This window comes from Diceros bicornis, chromosome 2 (genome assembly GCF_020826845.1).
Source record: "Diceros bicornis minor isolate mBicDic1 chromosome 2, mDicBic1.mat.cur, whole genome shotgun sequence".
In the NCBI taxonomy this organism is placed as follows: domain Eukaryota; kingdom Metazoa; phylum Chordata; class Mammalia; order Perissodactyla; family Rhinocerotidae; genus Diceros; species Diceros bicornis.
This window is the reverse complement of record NC_080741.1, coordinates 5,371,912-5,398,483: the sequence shown is the minus strand read 5'-3', so window position 1 is coordinate 5,398,483 and position 26,572 is coordinate 5,371,912. Positions and strand designations below refer to the sequence as shown.

The 26,572-nt window shown below is 45.3% G+C and overlaps 1 protein-coding gene across 2 annotated transcripts in view; it reads right to left on the bottom strand.

Moving 5' to 3' along the window:
- The window catches only part of WWTR1 (WW domain containing transcription regulator 1), a 123,770-nt gene extending 104,086 nt beyond the window's left edge, over positions 1-19,684 (bottom strand). Inside the window, exons 1-2 of one of the 2 annotated variants that reach the window (XM_058551126.1) lie at positions 19,419-19,684; positions 18,555-18,988 (exon numbers count right to left, since the gene is read on the bottom strand). In XM_058551126.1, coding sequence (XP_058407109.1) covers positions 18,555-18,985 — 431 coding nt within the window. In that variant the 5' untranslated portion in view covers positions 18,986-18,988; positions 19,419-19,684. Of the gene's footprint in view, positions 1-18,554; positions 18,989-19,245; positions 19,309-19,418 lie in introns of those variants that run through there. The other variant, XM_058551133.1, reaches the window with a different exon arrangement.
- Positions 19,685-26,572: the final 6,888 nt, after the last annotated feature.

The following is a 26,572-nucleotide window of genomic DNA, read 5'->3' as shown; positions in this document are numbered from 1 at the left end:
AGGAGAAATGGAGGACATTCCAGGCCACTGAGAGAAATGATACACTCCTCTTAATCAGAAGCCCAAAGACGAGCCATTCTGTATGGAAGAGGCAGAGGCCGTGAGCATAGAATGGAGAGAAAACTGGAAAGAGAAGCACCTTCACCATTATTATGGGCTCCCTTCAGGCCTGTTCATTAACACAACCCAAAACAATCACTGCACTGTTACACACACACAGGCCTTGAGACAAGGTGACTGACTGGAAAGGGATACAAGCCCCCATGCTGGGGGTAACCCTGACATTTGTATTTTTCGAGTTCCTGTGAAGGGCAATGACATGGGCATCACACTGGCTCCAGACTTGGGATTTTTAACCAAATGTTAAAAACGACTCGTTTTCTCTTGTCTCTGTGTGTGCTCCCCTCACTCTCTTAGCCTATTTCTCTTCTCACTTCCTTTATTCTTCTCTCCCCACCCATCTCTGTGTAAGTTTAAAAAAAAAAAAAAATCAATGCCACAACTTTTTATGTTTAAATTCAGCCCACATGACATTTCCTTCGAGTTTAATTGCTTCCATACAATTTATATCCACTAGTCACGCTAGACCCCAGAGTATTAAACAGATGCTCTTACAAAGAAGCTCTTGTCCTACAATAACCCCCATAATCAAAGTGCAGGAATTATGGGTAAGGCTCAGCCAGAGGACGGGCGAAACAAACAGGTTTTTAAATTCACCCAAAGCAGGCTTCGGGCAGGAAGCAAATCAAAGCCGGCCACTCGACCAGCAGGCCTGAGAGCAGAAACCCTGGAGCACTAGCTGGAATGAGATCTGGGCATCTCCGCACGCCCAGCAGGTCTGACTGAGGTCAGATACTTCGTCTTTGGGCTGCTGTGAAAAGCCACCACCCAGTGTCGCTTAAAGGTTAATTTTCTCTGTTTTCAAGTCAGCCCATTCCAAAAGTGCTACTGGTGGTCTCCAAAGGCTGCTCTTTAAAATGAATAACTCATTCTTTGTTATTCCGAGTAGACTAAAGTTACCTCTTCTGTCTTCCTATAAACAACCCGGGCAACATTTCTGGGCTTGCCCTATAGCAAAGGACATCTACAAATATCTCAAGGTCTTTTATAAACCCTTATCTTTCTGGACACCTGTTCAACTTCTCCCATTGTCGTCCCCCACCTCTCAACAAACCACCTCCCAAAGTTCACCTTTGAAATATTATAACTGCACAAGGCACTAAGAGGACCTCCCTTTTTCAGGTAGTCCACTTCGCACAAGAACTGTGCCTCCCTTTCTTACAAAATCCCTTTAAGCAGCATTTTTGGTCCTCCCCACTGCATTCAGATAAATGCCTCTCCACCAGGATCAGAAATTTTTAAAAAAACAATAATTTTTAACTCCATGCAATCTCTCCTCGTGTTCAAAATCCATTCAAGGCAAGAGCAAAACAACCTGAACTACTTTTCAGACCCCCACCCTCGCACCTTGAAGGACTTATCGAATGTTCCCATAGCTTGGCCCTCGGCCTAGGTTCCCTCGCTGATTTTCACAGACCAACGATTTTGTTTGTGGATCAAGGTTAGAATCAATACAGTCTGGATCAGGTATATTATTCTAGTCTTAGAAACCAACAGATGAAAACATTTTGCTTACTGCCAATGACCCGCTTTTGATCTATTATAATAAAAAACAATTTGGGGGCCAGCCCGGTGGTGTAGTGGTTAAGTTCCTGTGCTCTGCTTAGGTGGCCCGGGGTTCACGGGTTTGGATCCCAGGTGTGGACCTACACACTGCTCATCAAGCCATGCTGTGGTGGCATCCCACATAGCAAACAGTGGAAGATCAGCATAGACGTTAGCTCAGGGACAATCTTCCTCAAGCAAAACGAGGAAGATTGGCAACAGATGTTAGCTCAGGGCCAATTTCCCTCACCAAAAAAAAAAAAACAAAACAATTTCTACACTCTCACTAAAACACACATTATTTGAGGTTGATTTATCTTTTACAAGCTCTACAGATGTAATTATTTATTGTAGTAGTCCAGATCTGGATATATTTGGAGCCATAATCACTTTAGGTATCAAGTCACTGGACAAATCAAAGTAAAATCAGATTTTTAAAACATTCATTTAGAAACTCATATTTACAGGCTGGAAAAGAAACCTTATATTTTAATAGTATTAGATATTATTTATTATGCAATGTCCTTTTACCTTGGTCCATACTATAACTTTTTCATTTTGACTCGGTAGATTTTACTCTCACTGTACAAAACAGACATGTTTTAAAAACCCATTTGTAATTAGTGTCAGTAAATCTGATCTTTCACTACAGCTGAAGCAACTCCATGGCATCAGCTTACACCTCCATGCTCACTTGAAGTTTATAATACTCTTTTTCAGCAGCTCTCAAAACTGGACCCCGAACAGATAACGTCCCAGTCACCAAGATGTTTACCAGGCTCAGCAGGACCTGCCGAGAACTCTTAAAACTTAACTTGTTACTGACGCTTTGCTTTACGGGGAGTCTGGACAACTTGCTCAATTAGCCGGGCCGTGGGCGCTCTATTCACACACCTGAGGTAATACACTGGACATTCCAATGCATGTGCAACTGGGAAGTCCGAGTTCTTTAATGGTTCTCAACCAATTACCTACGGCCGGCCAATTATTAGGTTAAATGAAAAGCACTGTGGCAAAACTTGACTCGCTTCACCATGGCTAATAATTGAAAGAGGCTGTGCTGGTCCATCCGCTGCTCTGCTCACCTGCCAAAGCTGCAGGCAAAAGCTTCACCTCTTCCGGATCTAATGTTCAAAAGCATGTCTTTAATGCTGACACTCCAAATGGTCCGTCCTGACCCTGCAGTCTCCACTGCTCCTACTGTGAGGCACCTGTTAATAATCACCAGCCACTCAATAGTTATTAAAATGTAAGCAACAGACAATGCAAAGAAGAATGGCTCCACTGTGCACCGTGCGGGCCACAGCCCTGGACTTTCCCTTGAGAACTGAGCTTCCTGAAGCCCAAGGCAGAGCCCTTACCATCTCCATACTTACAGAAACACAAGATCAAAAAACTCAAGTTTAACTTTTTTCAGAACATAGATAAACATTTTTAAAAGCCTAAGGAAAAAGGAGATTATATTTTAAAAACACACTTGGGTACAGCTGATCCTTTCTTCTTTCCTGTCTTTCCTTCCTTCAGGGTTTTCTACAATACATATTTATGGTTGGATTTTATGTTAAAACGCACAAATAGCCAAACATATGTTGGATGATAAAATTATGTAAGAATCCACATTTGCCGAAAGTTCTATATGCACAGGTTTATATTTCACATAGGACATAAGACAAAGAACCATAAAAGTGGGTACAACTGCGCTAGAAAGTGCATCTTCAGAAACATAAGTAATTGCATAAACAGCACTGAAGTTGACTGCTCCTTTTATGATTCTTAATCTCTCCTACTAAATTCACATGTTGATGCAATCCCAAACCAGGTGCTCCCAAATTAGCAAACTGCTGTAACTACAAAATGTATCCAAACTCAAGCCAGTTTGATAGAACCAAGCTTGTTTTATTTACCTTATATTGTGAAAGGGTAAACTGGCCTGGGGCCTTTACCTGCATTAATTTCAGAATCCCCTTTGCCAGGGGATCAAAATCAGTTCCGGCAAATGGAGAAACACAGATAGAAAAAAGATACACGTTTATCTGAAACTACAGTTACATAATATTCTGAACCATAAATTTTTAACTGATACTCTCCAAACATAATCTGCTATTTTTATGGCTACAATTAAGTGTGACGCATCCCAGCAGTAACAGTCCTGGGAGCCACAAACTGTAACAAGGGTTTTACCACAGCGAGGACCGGAAACTGTCATTTTCCTCACTGCAAGTGACTGTCATACCAATTAGAGTCATTTTTTTACCCAAGTCTTATAATGTATCTCGATTAGTCATAAAACACTGATTTCAGACCTCGTTTTAACAGGATGTTCAAATAAGCAAATGTGTGGTCCTTTTATAGGGCTCTGGCTCTGCATAATGAGAGGACCGGGCTCCTTGGCAGAAACACCACAGAGCATATGGGAATTTGTGGGGCACACCTTATCTAATTGAGATCCTTATTTTCTTCATTTTTCCCTCTTCAAAAACTAGATTATATGAAGTAGCACCCCAGGCCCCTGCCCTGACCTACCCTGAGGAAAGAAAGTGGCCTCGGTGGAAAAACCATTCACTGGACATTTTTCAGTTCTCCTCTTCCTTGACCTCTGAGAAACATGCCATGGAATTAACCATTCCTCCTTCTTGGAAACACTTTCTTCCCTGGGTTTCATGCACTACTTTCTGGATTTCCTCCTATATATCCGGCTGTTTCTTCACCTCCTTTACATGCTCTGTTGGGACTTCACTCCTTTCTTCTCACTCTGCCTGAACCTCTCTCTAAGGGATCTTATCCACACCTGGATTTGAATAATCATATATATATGATTATTATAGTTATATACAGAGATATACAGTTAGATATAGATATAGTTGTCTGGAATATATATATATATCTCCCTTGGATATCTTTTCTTTCTTTTTTTTTTTTTGGTGAGGAAGATCAGCCCTGAGCTAACATCCATGCCAATCCTCCTCTTTTTTGCTGAGGAAGATTGGCCCTGGGCTAACATCCGTGCCCATCTTCCTCTACTTTATATGGGACGCCACCACAGCATGGCCTGACAAGCGGTGCGTCAGTGCGCGCCGGGGATCCGAACCCAGGCCACCAGCAGCAGAGTGCGCACACTTAACCGCTAAGCCCCGGGGCCGGCCCCTTGGATATCTTAAAGTCACCTCAAACTCAACAGGTTAAAGTCTCTCAACCTCTTCTAAACCTTCCAGTACTGCTTACATTACAGTCACCACCGTTCATGCCGTTATACAGCCAGCAACCTGCAAATCTCCCCTTTCACCTCTTTCCCTCACTGCCCTTATCTAATCCATCACCAAATCCTGTCCAGTTTACCTCCTTAATATCCCTTAAATGACTCCACTCCCCCTCAAATGATTTCCCTCCTTCCCTTCTCCAGCCCCAGCAAAGCCACTTCCCGCGATTAACTCACTCTATGATACCTTCATTCCAGAGGGGCAGAACATCAAGTCACTGCTTGTGCAGTCGGAAACGGCAGTTAAAATTTCTATCCCACCTCATCCCGGCCGGCCCACATCAGACAGTCCTCAAAGCCCAGATCAGTTTTGGAGCACCGAGGACATCAATTTCCTGAACCACACAGGCAAATCCTCGTCTCTGAACCACAGTTACCCCAACAAAGCTCTGCATGCTGAGACGTCCCCATCAGGTGACATCTAGTTCTCCAAAATTCAATCCATAGCTGTACTCTGCTCAGTCCCGAGGCTGTGTGAGGGTCAACCAGAAACAAAGCCCACCGCAGCTGTGGTCAACACGAGGCCAACACAACTGACAGACGCCGCCATAAATCAAGTCATGTCGATGGAAAACAAACCCCGGGGAGATACCACGCCATGGTGAACAGTGGTTACTCTGAGGAGCAGACCAGTGGGTGCAGGACGCTTACTTTTCACTCTATATCCTTTGGTTCTCCTTTTATTTTTCGAGAAGAGTATGTTAAAAAGTCAGCTTTTAAAAATAAACCCCAAAGTAAAATCAAATCAGTAAAAGTTATGTCTGTTCATCTTAATTACACGTATCATTTAATTACAGTTTCTACTTTTTGATGGGTTACCATAGTCACGTCCTCAGTCTTTGAAAACCTAGGCCAAAAAATGTTTTCTATGGACAAATTGGGAGAAAGACAAATATTCAGTATCTTTCTATTTGCAGAAAAGCCACCACAAAGGAATATATATTTTTAATAAACAATCCAGCATGCATATTTTTCTTTAGTCACCATGTTTTGATTACTGAGTCTGTAGCTGGCAATGCTTGAAGGTAGATTAGTCACGAAAAAAGCACAGAATTTGGATCTATCTACAGTGTTCAGAATTGAAGTGTGCCAAAGCATATTTTTAAAACAATCAGTTAGTGAGGGGCCCACAAAGACATAAAATATATTATGTACTGGAAAACAGATTATATACAACCTTTGTGCCATAGAATTTGTTTCCATATTGAAGCTCATTATTCAACATCTTAGATTGATTATTCTTGTTAAGTTAATGAGAGGTATGACTGATTGGTTGGTTGGTTGATACATAAAAGACAGTTATAAGGATAGATGGAAAAATAAAATGATAGGTAGGTAAATGGATGGGTGAAGAGATAAATGGATAGATAGAGAGATGACAGAATTAAGAGAGGGAGAAAAATAGATAGATCGGTGCTTCTCAAACTATCTGTGGTAAAGGACCAGTGTTTTTGGTTTTCACTCTGTCAAGAGCAGTACATGGTCCTATTGTGGATGGCTTGTATGTAGCTTGGACCACATGTGACTCACCACACAAGTTTGACACACCCAAACTACCCTGTTCCACAAGACGATCCCGCCGATCATGTGCTTAGATGTCACAGCAATGTCATTTTGCTATAAAAATTTCTAAACAGTCTCAACTTCCATATCTAGCTCATCATGTGCCAGTTACATTTGCACACTGGTGTCAGTCGTTGGACTACACTTTGAGTAACAGTGAGATACGTGATCAGCTACTTCACACTGGTATACCATTCATTCGGATTGGCTGAGCATCCATCTAACTGGCCAGTGCATTTGCCAGACCATGTATCACCCTATAAGAAGGGTAGGAATATTGATTCATAGGTAGAACAGTAGATGATAGATAAATTAGATAACAGACAAGCTAGATCGATAATCAGCTAGATTGGAGCCAGAGAGCTGCTCTTTGTGTGAAGAATATCTCTGGACAAAGCATTAACAATGTAGGGATCCAGGGAAGATCAGAAGAATTTATTTTCCATTTCCCTCTCTCCAGTAGTGTTTGATCAGATATTATTTTCATAATTAAAAAGAGAAAGAAACAATCCAAATGTCCATCAATAGGATATCAGTTAAAAAAAAATTAGAGTACGTTGTCCTTAAAGAAATAAGGCAGATATTTATGTACAGAAGAGGAACGAACACCAAGATATATTAAGTGAAAACATGCAGGTGCAGAATAGAGTGGACCATTTGTCCTGTAGCGAAAACAGTCCAGGGGGGTACAGATAGTTAATTTATATATACATATGCAGGCTTGTACTCACACAGAGTTTCTCTGGAAAGACAAAAGAGGGGACCGGATGACTGGGGGAGGGTGAAAGAGAGACTTCTTGTAGTATATGCTCTGGTACTATTTGAATTTTTTGTCACTTACATGTATGTATCACTTATTCAAAAGCTTTTTTTTTTTAATTAAAGAAGTCTTCTGAAAACATTAACATGTGATTCAGCATTGTGACTTAGTATGAAAAGGCTCTCAATGCGCTCCACCGAGAGTTTAGAAAGTCTGAGAAACTCCCTGAGAAGGAGGCCACTGGCTTCTCGGGCCAGGCATCCTCAGAGGACAGGGCCTAGGTGGGCCTTGGTGGGATGACTGTGGTTCTAGAATCTCAGTATTGTCTGTGCCCAGTTGATCAGCCTAAGAGGAACTGAGAAACTATTCAAAACCACAAGGGAGTATTCTGGGAACAACCAGACCCACAAGCTATTCATTTACAAGCAGAAATGGCAGATTCAGTGGGGGTGGGTCTGAGTCAAGAGTAGCCTTGTGTCCTACTAACTTAGAAAGTGAAGACCACCCACTACTGTGGAGCTACACATGCTGAATTGAATGTATGACAGATGGGTGGATCCACGGATAGACAGATGGATGGATAGACAGCGCCTTATGAAAGGCGCTATCATTTCAGACTCTTTTAGTATAAAATGCTTATTTTCTTTTCTTTATAATTTTATTTATTTACATTTTTTTCCCCCAAAGCCCCAGTAGATAGTTGTATGTCATAGCTGCACATCCTTCTAGTTGCTGTATGTGGGACGCGGCCATGAGGCCGGAGAAGCGGTGTGTCAGTGCATGCCCGGGATCCGAACCCGGACCACCAGCAGCGGAGCGCGCACACTTAATCGCTAAGCCACAGGGCCGGCCCCATAAAATGCTTATTTTCTGTACAACTAGGAAGATCCCAACATAGGGGACAACGGTGGGGTCTTATGCTACATTCAAATAAAGCCAGGACTGGTATATCTCAAGATTAAGGGATGAGGAAGTTGACATTTACTAGCGAAAGGTCGGTGTGCCCATCCTAGCTGAGGTTCCAAAGCCTCAATGGGACAACCAGTCATCTACCAACCAACACTCATCTTTTAACCCAAGTCCAGCCAGGTTCTTCCTGGCCTCTAAAACATCCTTAGCATCCTTTCCTGGAAGGCCTCTTTGCTCACCTACCCACATTTTTCCCTTTTTCAAGGTTCCATTTATGTCCAACGACCTCTACAGAGACTTCTCTGAACACCCACCCTTCATCTATCTTCCTCTCCGCTGCATTTAGTATGTGGAGCTATGATTCTCAACTTGCAATCCAAGGGGCACAGACATGACAGAATTACATTCCCAAGAATGTCAGATTCCTATGAGGAGGAATTCCAGTCCATGAGCTTGCGATGCAAATAGCTAAAAGAAAAGATGACAGGATTCCTTCCTTATCAAGCACCCCCTACGTGCCAGGCACTGTGCTCAGGTTCTAAATGACAAGCATGGGCCGGCCCTGTGGCTTAGCGGTTAGGTGCGCACGCTCCACTGCTGGCGGCCCGGGTTCGGATCCCAGGCACGCACCAACACACCGCTTCTCCGGCCATGCTGAGGCCACGTCCCACATACAGCAACTAGAAGGATGTGCAGCTATGGCATACAACTATCTACTGGGGCTTTGGGGGGAAAAATAAACAAATAAAATCTTTTAAAAATAAATAAATAAATAAATAAATGACAAGCAGGACAAACATCAATCTTGCCCTCAGGGAGGTTACAGTGCAGTGAGAAGGAGAAATACTTAAACAGAAACACGGCAGTAGGCAGTAGTGCTATGACAGAGGGGCTAGGGAAGGACCCAGCAGGGCCACCTAAGCCAGCGTGCGGGGCTGTGAGTCAGGGAAGTCCTCCTGCAGGGCTGCCATCTAAGCTTATGCCTGAGGGGAGCGTAGGAGTTAACCAGGCACATGGCAGAGAAATCATGATCCAGGCACAGATAACAGCTTGTGCCGAGTCCCTGAGGCCAGAAGGAGCGTAGCCAATGGGAGAAACCCAAAGCCGTTCAGCACGGCAGCAGGTTTCAGACCTGTACAGAAATGATGCCTTACTATGCACACCTCTCAAGGGCCTCCACCACCGGAGCACAGCTGCCCTCGTCTGCACCGCCACCGGGGTCAGAAGGCAGCTACTTTCGCGGTTCTGCTTGTGTTCTCCCTGTCTCCCCAGCTGGACGGTCAGCTGCTCAAGGGCAGGACACCTACATCGCGCTTCTCCCTGGCACTCTGCCCACCCTCGGCCAGCTCCCAGGAGGAGCTCAGGGACTTTTAGTTGTAAATGCTAACAACAGCTACAGATCCTTTAGGCGGCACGAAGGAGGGGCCCCAGGAGGTCGCAGCCCCATCGCCGTCTAAACCAGGAATAGTAACAGTAATAAATGAACATTCTACGGTGCTTACGGTAAGTGCCAGGCACAGCCCTAAGCACTTTGCATACATTTTCTAATTTCACCTCATCTAACAGCGCGGAACAAGTGAACATCATTCTTTCCTTTCTTCCTTATCATCTGCTGTGTCCAGACAGAACATTAAGCAAAGCTAGAAGTCCAGGAAGGAGCACGCAAATAAAGAATAAGCTAAGGAAATCCACAGGACCTAAGATTTGCCAAAGCCTACTGCTTACCCCGAGGCGGCTTTTACGGAGAACTCCGGGTTAAGATTTTAGCAATTACTGTGGCAGGTCATTTCTAGAGAAAATAACCCAAAACAAGAAAAACACAAACAGCTCCCAAAGAGCATCCTTTAGTAACGTGAGCTCCAGGCTTCAGGTGCTGAGCCACGGCTAGGAGCTCCCCCATGCGCCCCACCCGCCACTCCACCTCCACTTGCTTCCTTGCTTGCCTTCTCCTGCAGTTGCCGTTAACACCCCACGTATCTAAACATATATGTGTTTATCGTAGGACATTTGGAATATACAGAAAGGCAGAAAGTAGACAACAAAAATCATCCATAATCCCAGAAACGACCATTATAAACATTTTGGTATGTATCCTTCTATCAGACACACACACACACACACACACACATTTTTTAAAATAAAATCAGGAGTATGAAACTATCACACTGTAGTGTAATTGTTGGATTTCTTGTGCTATATCGCACCTGTCTGATATTCAGGGCCATTCCTTTTCTCTAAGCGTTGGTAAGTGACATTGGTAAGAAATATAGGGCCGGCCCCGTGGCTTAGAGGTTAAGTGCACGCGCTCTGCTGCTGGCGACCGGGGTTCGGATCCGGGCGCGCACCGACACACCGCTTCTCCGGCCATGCTGAGGCCGCGTCCCACATACAGCAACTAGAAGGATGTGCAACTATGACATACAACTATCTGCTGGGGCTTTGGGGGAAAATAAATAAATAAAATTTAAAAAATAAATAAATCAAGAAATATAAATAAAAATATAGCACATATACACAAAGCACATGGAAAAGAAAAACTATAACTTAATGCAAACATGAAACTCTGAACTCTAAGAATAGGTCACAAAAAGGTTTCCCAGAGTGTGGTCTATAGAACATTCCTGAGTGGATGGTAATAGACGATAGATGGAATAAAAATGTTCAAAAATCAAATGTTTGTGAAATATTGGCTTAAACAAAAATAAACTAGTTTTTCTAATAAGTCACTTTGTAGTATTTAATGTATATCATGAAATTCCAAGAAAGGGATAGAGCATGCAACATATCCCAAACCTATTGGTCCAGGAACACTTTGTTCACAAAGGATCTGAATGGATGAGAGTCCCAAAGAATACACTTTGGGAAACACTGCTTTACTGATATCTCAATACCCTAAAACAATCATGGTCCCCCACAGACCAGCAGGAGGGCCATCCCCTCAGAATTTGCCCTTCTACAGTAAGCTAATCATACTTCAGGCCTCAATCTTCCCAATCACCCTTTAAAAGAAAAACGGTCCCCTGGATTGCTTGATTCTTTTACTTCCATAACCCTTCCTGTGGTTAGATATTTAACTGACAGAGGAAGGGAAAAGAGGGGGTGATATATAAGGCTGTGATTCCTACAAGACTTGATTCAACTGGTCAAAAATAAAACCACACATATACGGACAGCTAATTTTCGACAAAGGTGCTAAGAACATACAATGGAGAAAGGAAAGTCTCTTCAATAAATGGTGTTGGGAAAACTGGACAGCCACATGCAAAAGAATGAAAGTGGACCATCTGCTATCGCCATTCACAAAAATTAACTCAAAATGGATCAAAGACCTGAAGGTGAGACCTGAAACTATAAAACTCATAGAAAAAAATATAGGCAACACACTATTTGACATTGGTTTTAAAGGAATCTTTTCGGATGACATGCCTAGCCAGACTAGGGAAACTAAAGAAAAAATAAACAAGTGGGACTTTATCAGATTAAAGAGCTTTTATAAGACAAATGAAACCAGAATCAAGATGAACAGACAACCAACCAGCTGGGAGAGAATATTTGCAAAACATACATCGGACAAGGGGTTGATCTCCATAATATATAAAGAACTCACACAACTGAACAACAAAAAAACAAACAACCCGATCAAAAAATGGGCAGAGGAAATGAACAGACACTTCTCCAAGGAAGATATACAGATGGCCAATAGGCACATGAAAAGATGTTCAACATCACTAATCATCAGGGAAATGCAAATCAAAACAACACTAAGATACCACCTCACGCCCGTTAGAATGGCTATAATCACCAAGACAAAAAACAACAAGTGTTGGAGAGGATGTAGAGAAACAGGAACCCTCATACACAGCTGGTGGGAATGCAAACTGGTGCAGCCTCTATGGAAAACGGTATGGAGATTCCTCAAAGAATTAAAAATAGAGATGCCCTATGACCCAGCCATCCCACTACTGGGAATCTATCCAACGAACCTGAAATCAACAATCCAAAGAGGCTTATGCACCCCTATGTTCATTGCAGCATTATTCACCATAGCCAAGAAGTGGAAGCAACCTAAGTGTCCCTCGTCTGACGACTGGATTAAGAAAATGTGGTATATATATACAATGGAATACCACTCAGCCATAAAAAAAGATAAAATCGTCCCATTTGCAACAACATGGATGGGCCTGGAGCATATTATGTTAAGTGAAATAAGCCAGGAAGAGAAAGACAAACCCTGTATGATCTCACTCATATGTGGAATATAAACCAACACACGGACAGAGAAAACTGTACTGTGGTTACCAGGGGCAGTGGGGGTGGGGGGTGGGCACAAGGGGTGAAGGGAGTCATATATATGGTGATGGACAAACAAAAATGCACAACCCAAAATTTCACAATGTTAAAAACCATTAAAACATCAATTAAAAAAAAAAAATTGAGACCCAATGCTGCCTTAAACCTCTAAGCAATTTATTTCTAATCAATTTCCACAATTATAAGGGCAATGGGAAGCAACCTGGCGTTTTTTCCTTTAAACTACTTTACTAACATTATCTAATTAACCTTTCAACAAGTCCTCAGCAACATCCCTAATCCTGACATAAATTAGGTCATCCACCCTCCATGTCACATCTGTGTTCCCCATAAAATGGTATGGATTTATTAATGATGGAAATCTCGAGAATAAAATATAAACTAGGTATACTACCCATTTCTGGTTTGTTTGTTTGTCTCATCATATCTCTCTCTCCAGCACTGAGAGTTCCAAATCTGATCCCCCAGACTGAGTTCAGAAGCAAACTCTACTGCTCCATCCGCCACTCCAGAGTCATCGGGTCACCAAGGATACCTAATCACAAGGCTAATTATGGGCATGTAATTGGCATGAAGCAGCATGGCGCAAGGGCAGGAGCACAGATTTTAGAATCACACAATCCTAATCCCATCTCTGCCACTCACCTGCTATGTGACTCTGGGCTATTTACTCAACCTCATTCAGCCTCAGTTTCCTCAAGAGTAAAATGAGATAATAATATGTACCTGTTCACAGGGTCACTGTGAGGGTTGTAACAAAGACTATATGCGAAAGCACCTAGGGGTATGAAAAGAGTTTCCATACACAAGGGTGGGGAGCCTGCTCCACGGTGACTCTGGGGCTGCCTCTCCAGGAAGCGCTGACATCTCCCCTCCACCCCTCAGCTGACACACAAACTCGCCCCCACCAGCAGCTATAAGCCAGATTCCAAAAAATAAAAAGTAGATCCTCCTCAGAAGTGGTTGGGTATCCTCTGCCCAAGATGCTGAAGCAAAAGGGCGCCCACGGCGGGCATTCCTATTTAGGTTTGTTAACAGGAAAATTGACTCTCAGTCCCTATTTTAAATTTTAAAAACTGGCTTCCAATTCCAGATCTAGGTTGTCACTCAGAGCCATAGCTATAACCCAGAGTCAAAATCACTTCTCCCTTCTCCTGCCAGGGTTTCTGTATCTGACTTTGGCCAGGTAGACAGCGTGTGTGTGTGTGTGTGTGTGTGTGTGTGTGTGTGTGTGTGGCAAGGGGAGGCAAGAAGGAACTTGTACTGAAAGTCTACTATGTGCTAGATACTTCAAATATGTTATCTCATCTAACCTTTCAAAATACTACAAAATAGTTATTACTATCCTCAGTTGACAGACGAGGAAACTGAGGCAGCAGGCACTATTTTTTGAATGACGAAAGATTCCTCACGAAAACCACTACACTATATTGTCATCCAATGGTAAATAGAAAAAACAAGCCACAGTCATTTTTTTAAAATATATTTAAAACAATTTTTAAAATAAATATTTTCAAATTGAAAAAGATTTGAAAAATTTACCTCCCACAAACATTTCTTAAGAAGTTACTCAAGTATGTACTCCAGCAAAATGAGGGCATAAACCAAAAAAGAAGAAGATATGGGAAAAAGAAACAGCACTTCCAGCTGTGGAAAGAAGTCAAGAGAAGTCCCAGGATGACAGCTCTGCTGTAGGCCTAGAGAGCAATCAGCACCCAGAATGGCACAGAAAGATGAAGGGATCTGGGCATAAACCCTTAGGGAAAGGAGACTTGATAGAACCAACGGGATTAAGAGCCTAGAAAATTTTGAGATCATAATAAAAGCAAATAATATATAAACATATAAAAAGGCAATTAGAAATACTAGAAAATGGGGCCAGCCCCGTGGCTTAGCGGTTAAGTGTGTGCGCTCTGCTACTGGCGGCCCGGGTCATCGGATCCGGGCGCGCACCGACGCACCGCTTGTCCGGCCATGCTGAGGCCGAGTCCCACATACAGCAACTAGAAAGACGTACAACTATCTAATGGGGCCTTGGGGAAAAAAAGGAGAAGGACTGGCAATAGATATTAGCTCAGGGCCAGCCTTCCTCAGCAAAAAGAGAGGAGGACTGGCATGGATGTTAGCTCAGGGCTGATCTTCCTCACAAAAGAAAAAAAAAATGAAATACTAGAAAAAAAATGTTTAAAAAAGTCAAGGCCCAAATATGAAGAAACTAAAAGGTGACAAATTTAAACAACCGATGAGAGTAAAAAGAATCTGTTTGACTTCGGTGCTGGAAGTATCCTCCCTTGATTGGCCCAGGAGCCCTGACACCAGGCCCAGTGTGCAAGTGTAAAATCCAATCTTAATACAACAAGGCAATGAACTATATTTGTAGAATTGTAATAATGTAAATGCTGCCTACAGATTCTCAACTTGAAGAATAATTTATGAATAAAAAGGTCAATTTGGGGGCAAAGCACAAAACCTTTGTTAGTTATAGGTTCAGGGCTTTGGAATGTTAAGGTGTTATAGACAAAAAGTGAATTGCAGAAGCAGCAGCCACCAGAACCTCCCAGACTCACAAAACGGAGAGTCAAGAAATACTGTCCAAGTTGACCAAAAAATCACAAAGGTGGCCTAACAGACAAACTAAAAATAATATAAATATCAAATTGGAGAGAGAAAGAAAAAAACAGTTTAAGGAGCTATATTCTCAATTTCATATCAGGAGGTAAAAGTTGATAAATCAAAAAATAGTGGTAAAAGCATATTACATAGGGTTAAGGAGGTAACAATCTAAGAGTTAAACACAGAAACAGTTAAAAAAAAAATTAAAAGGTTCCCTCTGTGAGCCTTGACGAAGTAAAGGAAACCGCTGTTTTTTGACAAAAGTCCTTCTGTACTGTTGGATTTGTTACCAAGTGCATAGATCACTTTGACAAAAATAATTTTCTACCACACATTTCAGAAAAGGCAAAACACTAAATTATTACTAAAAATTGGGAGAGGCAGGTGAATGTTACAACTGGAATTGTATTTAAGAGTGGGGCTAAAACATTTTTTCTCATAGAACATGTTATTCCAATAAAATTTTTCTACAAAAATGGAAAATTCTAATGAAGCCAGATCATTTTCTTCCTTACAATTCTCTATTTTCTGGTTTATGTACAAGAAACATGTATTCCATTTATAACCAGAAATTTTTTTAAATTTTAATGTGATCAATGTTCAAAGTCGGTGTGCCAGGTTACTAAGAGTCCCACACCTACACCCCTGCTGAGTTAGAAGCTTTGGAGGAAGCAGGAAGGAGGCAGTGGTTCTCCTCCGCCATCTGTTGCACCATTGGACCCCTCCTCCATTACACGTTCCCCTGAAGCAATGCCTGAACACCAGGGGAGGTGTGACCTTCCAGAGGTACCAGAAAGCGATTACCTCATACACCTAGGAACAATCTTACCCGAGACAATGACAAAGGCTTTTTAAAGCTTCTTAGATGCCCAGGCTTTGTTTCCCACAAAGCTCATTGTTCAGCTGGGGCAGTGACGTGGGGATAAAGGTGGGAGTGGTGACAACGGAAAACTGTTCCTTAAGTAGACGGCAACAGATTCGAGGTTCCATCCAGGGCCCACCGTTAAATAATCACACGACTTTCATGTCATCACCCTTCCCTGGCCTCAGTTTTCCAGCCAAAAAAGAAAAAATTGACACTTGTCAATTATAAAATACTTTCATTTCTGATTTGTAAAGCCCTCAACTCCTGACAGAATCAAGAACAGGATTCTATTACTGGCCCCATTTCACAGACGGTGGAGCAAAGTAATGGGTAGATTCTATGAAAGTTAATTCAGGGTCAGTTGCCACCATTTTTCAAGCTTCTTCTTAATCCACCAAAATACGCTGCCTTGTGAGCCTGTGTAACAAAGTGTGACACATAACAATTACCTTATCCCAGCTTTAAACGAAGCTCCAAAAGAAACTCAGAGGACTCTCACCTGATCAGTTATCTTGCAAGACAATAGGCACCATGACTTCATTTCTTAAATTCCCTTAGCTACTTGGCCAAAAAATTTCCAGGGACAGCATCAGATCAGGCTAGCCTAGTATCTACAGGTTTGTCCAGCTGTCCTCTTCACTGAAGATCCAACACGATCCCACACGAAATGAAGATGCGCTCTGCTTCAGGCTGGGCAGTAGCTGTGGTTGGGGGATGGGCCAACAGCTCAGAGCAACTTTCTCTGAACCCAAAGCTAACTTCCTTTTTTGCCCTGGTTTCACGACCATAGTTCTGAGCTATTCCAATCATTCAAAACATGGGTATAAAAGGGATTTTTTTTGTTTGGGGGTCTTTTTTTCCTAGCTTTCCTTGGATATTAGGCAAGTCCAGCTCTTGTTTCAAATTTTTAATAACCACAGTATCCTGATCAAATGTATATATTTGTGTGTGTATATTCATAAACACACTTCAAAAATCTTTTGGGACAAAAAAGATCCCAAATTGTAAATTACTGGGTCTTTTTCTATTTGTATTTATTACTAAGTCTATCTCTATAAAAGCCACAATAAAATATTCAAAACTGCATTTACCTAAGTGAACTTAATACAAGATGATAGCTATTGGACCTTTATGTACTATAGAAACTAATGTCATCCTTTAGAACAATATCACCACGTTGAGGAAAATGTCACATCATTACATCACACACTTGAGTTCCACCAGCCATGTGGAAGTCAAAGCACTGAGTACGTGTCCACACTATCACTCAATAACCGAGAGAAGACCAGTCGTGGGATAAAATGACCATAGAGTCTGTTTCAGCATAGGCGCTTCTCAGCATTGCACCAACCCCAGAGACAAAATCAAGAACTCCTCCTTGCACAAGATGTCAACAGCTTTGGGATGGGGAAGGAATCACTGGTCACCACTATGAGTCAAAGAGCTGGCTATCATAAATGCGATCCACCACTGCGTATTCATTAGGGCCCTCTCAGAGCAATCCAAGTATCAAACACTAAGAAAGCAAGCCTGGATTTTATTTTAAAACTAGCATATAACGTCTTAATGTAACTTCTAAACTAAGGCTACTCTCAAAGAAATATGGGCTTTAAAATAAACTCTCAGGCAAGTTCTTAGAAGAGGAGTTCTCTCTCTGGCAGTGAACGGCCAGCCAGTGCAGGCAGTTCCGAACCAAGTGGTCCAGCTAGCACAATGTCCATCTAGGCCACTGGTAGCCTGACTCCCTGTGACCTCACTGGTTACATTTCAAGTTCCAGCTTGGTTTCTCCTCCGGAATATAATTATCTTAAGGTACCACAATTGAAACAATTTTCTTTATCTCTGCGAATGTATTTTCCTATACCATCTAACTCAAATCTAATGTAAAATTCGTTACATCAGAAAGCCAGAACAATGCGAAGGGAAGAAGAATGACCAGCAGGCTCCTGATTCCACGGTACTTCAGGTTACCAAGTGCGACATAATACAACTCCTGACCCAATTTCCACACAATTATTTGTCCAACCCACAACCTCAACAAGCAGTTGTTAATTACATCACTGTGCTGTGTGGTCATTACCTCACCCAGCGGGAGCAGTAAGGCCTACCAGGCAGTTTTCCAGCTCGCTTTTCCCGAGAATAGAGAGCCTGCAGACCACCTACACTACCGAGAGTCCCTCTCCTCCCCCGGCCTCGGAACTTTTCTTGCATGTGTCTTGGCGTCACATCCCAATGGACCAGGCTCCGGGGTATCTGACAGAGTGGGCAGGGAAGGGGGGAAGGCTTTTTTGCCCAGGAGTCTGTATCAATACTCCAGATGCGGGGCAAAGTCACCTATGTGGTTCATGAGAATCCTCCCGAAACTACTTTTTTTCTCCCACCTCTAAAGAGTTTCCATGTCCCCTGGAAGAACCTCATCAGACTCGCGGCTTCTGATCCCTCACAATTCCAACACCCAGGGACTCACTTCCTACTGCCAGCTCCCAGATCTCCGGGAAAGAACCTTGGAAGGACACACACCATCTCACTCATGCACATGCACACGCACAGGCACCAGCGCGCGCGCCCTGGGCATCGTGACCCTGTGCCCCCCTGGCTCCAGGCTGACTTACTTGAGGAAGTACCTCTGGCCAGTGGCCGTGAAGGTCATCTCCCAGCCCGGGGGCAGCGGCAGCTCGTCGGTCACGTCGTAGGACTGCTGGCGGAGGTGCGCGTGCTGCTGCGCGGGGCTGGCGGCCGCGCCCGCGCCGGTGCCCAGCTGCAGGGACGCGGGCGACGAGTGCGAGCGGACGTGCTGGGCGCCGCCGGCCAGCCGGGGCCCCGGGTGGCCCCCGGACGAGTCGGTGCTCGACTGGCGCGAGTGCGAGCCGGAGTCAGGTTCCTTAAAGAAAGACTCGGGCAGGATCTTCTTCCGCCACGAGCTGGGCTTGGGGTTCATGACCGAGTTGAAGAGGGCTTCGAGGTCCGTGTCTAGGTCCTGCGTGACGTGGATCACTTGCTGCCCGGGCGGCGGGAGCGGCGGGGGCGCCGAGGCCGGATTCATCTTCTGCAAGGAGAAAGGAGGTCAGATCAGCCTTTTGCTTCGAGTCGAAGGAGGGGGACAGGGGGAGACGAGAGAGAAAACAAAAAGAGGAGATGGATAGGTGTCCGCTTCGGGATCCCAGACACTCAGCAGTTAGAGCAGCCGGATGGGGGAGGGGTCCCTCCTGGCCTCGAGAATTATGCAACTTTCTTGAAGCCAAGGAGTTACCGGGAGGAGGAGGAGGAGGAGGAGGAAGGGCGGGGGAGGGGGAGTAACCGCACTCGGGATGTTGCTGAACTGCTGGTGGCAAAGGACAGGTCACAGCTTTCCAGGGCAGGCTGCCCCCCAAAGAAGCCTCCACCCGAGCCGGCTCCGCGACCTCTCGCCTGCGGAGGCCCGAGGAGCGGCGCCCCGGGGAGGCGCGGGGGAGCGCGCGCCGGCCGGCGGGCACTACCTGGGCGCGCAGCGAAGCCGAGTCTGGGCGTGCGGCGGCCGCGTCCCGCCGGAACTCGCCGTCGGGCCTGGGTAGCTCGGGTGCGTCCGAGCTTGCAGGACTGGAGCCGGGGCCCGGCTGGCAAATCCCGAGCCGACGCGGTGCCTGGCAGCCGAGGGGCTTCGGCTCTCACATCCCCCGGACCGGCCTCAGGCGCTCGCGCTCCGCGGGAAGGAGGCGGAGGAGAAGCAGACAGCGCGGCCGCCGCGGCTCCCGGACTGTCCCATAAACAAAGTTTGGAGCAAACTCCCACTCCCAGGAAAGAGGCGGGCCGAAAGCTGAGCTGTTGAATTATGCATGACCTCCTAGTCCCGGGCCTGCCTGCCCCCGCTCGTCCCTCCCCTTCCTCCTCCTCCTCCTCCTGCCCCCACCCCGGCTGCCGAACCCCCTGGGCGTGCTGGCTGCTTTGCGGGGTCGGAGGAGACGGGAGACCCCCGCCCGCTCCGGCGCGCACGGACCTCTCCCGCGGAGCCCTGGCCCTGCATTCCTTTGGGTTTACCACGGACTCGGGGCGGGGTCAAAGGGAAAGTGGCCTGAGCCTGTTTAATCAAGGGCTTGTGGACCGAAACCAAGGCTGGGGGCGGCGGAGGGCGCGCGGCGGCGGGGCCTCGGCGAGGACAGGCCGGTTCTGGGCGCCGCGCCCTCCCGTGGTGCCGGGTGCTGAGGCCGGGAGCGCCCGGGGCCCCGCGCTGGTCCACGGTTCTGCCCGAGGGCGGGCCCGGGTGCGCCGCGCGCGGGAGACACCGACAGGGCCGGCCTTGCCACGGGAGGCTGCTTAGCGCTTGTGACCATATTTGGTCTGGCGAGGAGGCATCTTGGCTGTTTGGCTTTCAATTGTCTGCTGGAGCGCAGACGGTGCCCAGAAAGTGCCTCTGTCGCTAGAGATGCGGCTTCGCCACCGGGTGCGTTGTAAACACACTACCTTCAAACCATTCGTAAATCCTGAGTGTCCACTCCGGGGTGACTCAGGTCACTAGGGATTGAGCAGAAACCTGGTCAAAGCTGGGTGCTGGAAAAGGAGAGCAATCGCGCCCCCTCCCCCGCGACATCCGCGCGGGTAGTGGGAGGATTGGAATGTCCCTGACGCCCTCCAGAGAGCCTGGAGCCGGGACGGAGCCTGAGCAGGTGGCTGGGAGTAGGGAGGGTGCGCCAGTGACCCGGAAAAAACCGCCCACCCTCCCACCGGCTGGATCTGGGCAGGGGTGGAGACCCCCTGGCCCTAGTTGCAGCCTGGAAAGACAGCTGCGGGCAATAGGAGGTGGCCTTGCCCTCCGGAGCAGCTCGATTCCTTCTTTCCCTTGTTCCCTCTCCATCCCGGGACAAGGGAGAGTGGCTACGAGATAAGTCATGCTTCAGAAAGCCCCTACCCCACCCCGTTTGATTCAAAAAGAAGTTTAGGAAGTAAGTCCAACGAGGCAGTCCATGTGAAACACTTTGAACGGCACCCAGCCCGCCTACATACCTGGTTGTTAAATAAAATAGAATTGTAGTAAGTGCATGTATTGTGCCTCAACATCTTTATAAGGGTGAAATAAAGTCAAAATTAAAATCTGGAGTTGCCTTGAAGGAGAAAACTTTACCGGAAGGGCCACCCCATAGTTTTGCCTTCGGAAAGACAGGAGTATTAGGGGGCCACTCCCGGAATGGCTGGGTGCCTGTCACTGCCCAAAATAGAGCAGAGCCCACCAAAGTGAGCCCCGCCCCCGCCCGCCCCCCCCCCCCCCCATTATCTGTACTTGAGGATAGGCTCTGCTTCTACACTGTCAACAGACTGGGAAAAATCAGGGCTGCCTTAGAAAGACAGCCACATGCATCGCCTTCAAAGTAGGCAGAGCCGGACTCCTTTCAGGTGACTGGAACCCAGTGTTTCCCACGCAGCAAGTCCTCTGCCCACAGGACCAGCAGAGGGAGAGGGAAGCTACCACAGCTCACTCCATGAGAAAGAGCAGCTTTGTGAGCTGTTATCAGAAGCCACCACAGTTGCGACAGTGGGGAAATCAGCTATAGAACTGCAGGGAGTGACTGGGACCAAACGGTTACTAATTCAGAGGCGAAACGGCTGACTTGATAATTGAAGGATGGAAACTTGAGGCCAGCCTAGTCCAGGAAGGTCCTCACCCAAGAAGGAAGGTCCTGCTTTGTAGAGAGTACCTGGCTGCTACAAGAGAAGAAGAAAATGCCGAGGGAGCCCTGGCGCTAATCAGCCAATGAGAATCAGGGCTGGGACTGGATGGCAAGGATGCCGTCTTCATTCCTTGTCAAGCTTCGAGAAATAGATCGTGGAGGGCAGAGGAGTTGATGCCTGAAATGGAAATTGCCCTGATCATGGGATAACTCACAGGGAAAACCCCCCGGTTCCAAGCAGCCTATACGATGTGGTAGTGGATGCTTGAAGAGATTTGCTTCAGTCCTTCAAACAATAGCTTCAGATTAAATAACGTTTACAGGCGCCTCATGTGGATCAGGCACTGCCCGTAGAGGCAGCAGAGCGTGGTGGGTAGGTGCGTAGTCTCGGGAGCAAAATGCCGGGGTCTCCTGAGGCAAGACTTAAACTCTCTGTTCCTGGGTTTCCTCCTTTGTAAATTAATGACAGTAGCCACCTCATGGGATTCTAGGTTACAAGACTGTACAGATTTTATCTGTTGACCCGTGATTTAGAACATAGGCTTTGAAGTGCCTAGCTCTACTCTCTGCATTGGGCAACTAACTTAGCCTCCCCAAATCACAGATTGTTCATTTACAAACAGGAGATAGTATTGTGATAGTCTGTGACACTGCTGCCCTTCAATGGACCACACTCCTGTTAGTCACACCCTCATGGAGTCCCTTCCACTTAAATCTGGACTGGGCCGCTGACTTGCCTTAACCAGGAACACGCAGCAGTGGAGCTGGGCCAGTTCCCCACCCAACTCCTAAGAAGGTGTGGAAGCTTCTGCTTTTGTACTTTGGGGAGATCTGAGCCACTAGGAAAGCAGTCCAACCACCATATTGGAGAAACCACATGGAGAGGGAGAGGCCCCGAGATAGGTGGGGAGAGGGAGAAGTCCAGTGCCCAGCCGGGCCACCAGCTGGCTGCAGACACATCAGGGACCACCATCAAGACTAATAGGACCACAGAGCCTAGCCCAGCTCAGATCATGTGCATTGTGAGCAAATAAAATGGATATTGTTTTAAGCCACTAAATTTTGGAATTTTTTTTAATGCAGAATGGGCATTCTAAGGATTTAATAAGAAAATGCAAATAAAGTTCTTAACACAAATCCCATTACAAACTAAAGCATTCAACAAATAATGGCTGTGGTTGAAGTCTCATGGAGACCGAAAGAATAGACGATACATTATATATTCCCATTTTACAGATAAGGAAACTGGCCCAGTGAGTTTTAAAGTATTTTGTCCAAGTACCTGCAGTGAATTCATGAAAAAACCTGGGATTCAGCCAGGGTTTGTAATCCTAGGTCAGAGTGCTTTTTCCACTCTCCCATCCTGTGTGAGCCAGAACTTGCTCCTGGTACTGTATCCTCACTGTAAATCAGTGCGATACCTCCTGCCTGCCTTCTCATAGAGAACTCCACAGTTTTTGTTTTGTTTTTTAAACAGCCAGTTATTGGGTCGGACCCGTGGCTTAGCGGTTAAGTGCGCGCGCTCCACTGCTGGCGGCCAGGATTCGGATCCCGGGCGCGCACCAACGCACCGCTTCTCCGGCCATGCTGAGGCCGCGTCCCACATACAGCAACTAGAAGGATGTGCAGCTATGACATACAACTATCTACTGGGGCTTTGGGGGGAAAATAATAAATAAAATTATAAAAAAAATAAACAGCCAGTTATTTTTTATTTTTTTTATTTTTGGTGAGGAAGATTAGCCCTGAGCTAACATCTATTGACAATCCTCCTCTTTTTGCTGAGGAAGATTGGCCCTGGGCTAACATCCGTGCCCATCTTCTGCTACTTTGCATGTGGAATGCCGCCACAGCATGGCTTGATAAGTGGTGCCTAGGTCCGTACCCGGGATTCGAGCCTGCGAACCCCAGGCCGCCGAAGCAGAGTGCACAAACTTGACCACTATACCACCAGGCTGGCCTCTCCATAGTTTTTATAAGCTAATCAGTTGAGAGTACACTCCTGCTGATAAAGAAATCTTTCTCTCCACTTGCAAAGACTTTCCACCGGACGTTGACTGCCTGCTTCCAAATCCTCCCCTCCACAAACTTCCTTCCTACAGAAAACTTCCCTGAGTCATCAGCTCCTTCTCCCTCTCCATCCATATCCAACTACTGATTCCTTCTTCTGGTGTCCCTCAGATCTATCCTTCCTTTCCACTCCAACAACAGGACCTTATCTCAAAATGCTGGTAGGGGCCTCCTGACTGCTTCCTCTGCCTGCAGTCTCCATTCCTGGCCTCCCCTTTTCATGAGGCCATTCCCTAGCTCACAAGCTTTTAACAACTGCCCACGAGAATAAAGTTAGAGCTATCCGTCTAGCCCCCAAGACTCCCAACCAACTGCCGTCTTCACAGCTTTCTGACGGTGACTCCTACACAAAGGTGTCTGCCATCCCCTCTAGCCAGGCTCTGACCCAAGCATCTTTGGCCTGTTCCTTCACCACATCTGTCTCTTGCAGAACTGCCCTCCACACTGCATTGTCAAAACTTCATTAATCTCTCCCTCTTTTCCCCTAAATTCAGGTTGTTCTTGTCTTTTTCACTCCCTCAACATGTAATCATACATAACACTGCGTTATGTTATATTTTAACTTTTCCCTCAGCTCTCCGGCCTCCCCAGTTGGATTGTAAATAGCTGCAGGGCTAGAATTGCTCCTCTGGGGCCGTAACTCTGTGTTAAGGGCATGATGACCCTGACAGGATTTTGCCCGTTCCTCTTCTGGCACCCACTGCTGTCCTCTCAGCAGTGTGTGAGGTATCCTCCCACAATTCACTACAATTTTGGCAGCACATACAGACTCAAATCCTGAACAGGACTGTAAGCTCTTTGAAGACAAGTCTAAAAGGACTTCATTTTCTTTTTGTTTTTCCCATGCCAAACGAGGTGTTCTCCACAGGGGAGTGTCCAGTACATGTGGTCGCCTAGCCCAGTGGCTGTGGTCCCAACTATGTCATCTGCCATTTTTGCCTCAGGTAAGCCACAGGCTGCTTTTCTCAGCCCTCTCCCTTTGAACTGCTGACTTGGTCTGAGTGACCCGTCCAGCTAAGTGGAATGGTGGGAAACTTGGCTGGGCAGGTAAATTGTAGAGGACTCTGGCCCAGAAGCCCCTAGGGCAGAACCTGCCTAAACTTGCTGAGCCAGTATGGAGAAAATTTCCAGGGCAGGATCACCATTAGCAACTGAAGAGGAGCAAAACAGACGAGGACCTTGAACAGAGAGGGGTTTGAATAATGAAGAGTCCAGAAAACTGTTGAATAAGATTAGTCTTTATTTCCACAGGAGGGTAAGAGTTGACCAGTTCCTTAACCAATCAAACATGACACTTGTGAATTCATAATTTCCCGTATCCCAAGTGTCTAGCATATAGCAAGTTTACAAATACTTAAATCAGAATGAATTGGTGCTGCCACCCATTTTTGCATTTCCTCTCCTCAGGGGCAGATCTCACTGTCAGACTTCACTTTGGTGTTCCTAATAAATGCACCACTGGCGTGATCATAAGGAAGATAATTTTGATAATGATGATGATGATGATGGTGAATGGGACTGTGTTTTGCCTAACGTTATCTATTGCTTCAGCAATGCAGTTGGACCAGAGGAAAAAGGAATTTCTGAGATTTAGTCTTTACTTGGGTACTGTGTGCAAGTTGTTTACCCTTTAGTATTTTCACTATTTTTTTTTTGACTAGGGAAAATATTTTTAAATGGAAATAAATAATTAATATATATTTTCTTAGAAAAGAAAAATACACTTTTGGAAATGCTTAACAACATAAAGTGTGGTTTAGAGGTTAGCTGTCAGGCTGTATTGCAAAGTTGTCAATTGCAGCGTAATGTATAGTAGGGGAAGATTAGAAGTTCCCTAAACATTTAACAAGAGATTGACTAAATATATATGACAGTTTAACATATCCAATGGAGTTTTTGGTAGCTAGCTGAAATAGTACTTATGAAGACAAGGTACCACTGTGAAAAAGATATTTTTTATATTTTTGATGAAAAAAAATCCAGAAACAGATATCTATGAACAACATAACTACAACTTTGTTCAAAAACAGGGGGAAAAAATGAATGAAAAGTAAGATGCTAAAATAATACCAAAAAATAAAATACCTATGTAAAAATAAAAAAGATAAATGTTTCTCTCTATGAACTTAGATCTGTGTAAATCTATAAATGTCTAACATGATAGAGAAATTGAATCATCACTCTCAGAAGCCTGAATCATATTATTAATATCATTTTGGGTGTGATGAGAGAACTAACTAGCGGTGTTTGGGGGGAAATTTCAAGGTGCTCGGTATTGTCCATACATTCAAGAACTATATGTATATTTTGAGTGCCCACTGTGTGCAAGACCAGAAGTGGTCTTTCCAGCAGAGCTTGGAAGAGGTTGCCACCTGATAGGACATTCATTGGTTGACATGTCATTCAGCTCCTCCTTCTACCCAAGTAAGTCCCAGATCTGGTTACACCAGCTGTTCAAGCCACTCCTCTTCGCCTGTCTTATTTGTCATGTTGACAGGAGTCAAGCACATGCAAGCTCCTCTATTATCTCCCTGTTTCAGCATTGTCCAGCCTCAAGTGAGGCCACTATTTGTGCCTGGTCAAGAAAGGTCAGTTCGTGGTTTGGAGCCAAGGAGAAGAGGAGAGGACCAGCCACATGCAGATAGGGGGGAGACAGGGCCGGGACTCCAGTTCTGCTCCACAAGAGAGCTGACGCTGTGGGCGAGTGCAACTCAACATGCTTAAGAACAACAAGTTTCCTTTAAAAATAGATGTTTGCAGATAATCTTAGATAGGAGGGTGAACTTATTCTCAGGCAATGTCTGCCATACAAAAAATCCTAATTTGACCTTGTGGCTGTAGACATATTCACCGAGTCATGGTCATTAAAAGTTGTTAGGGTTTCAGTTATCACAGTGATAGTAAACAATATTTACATAATA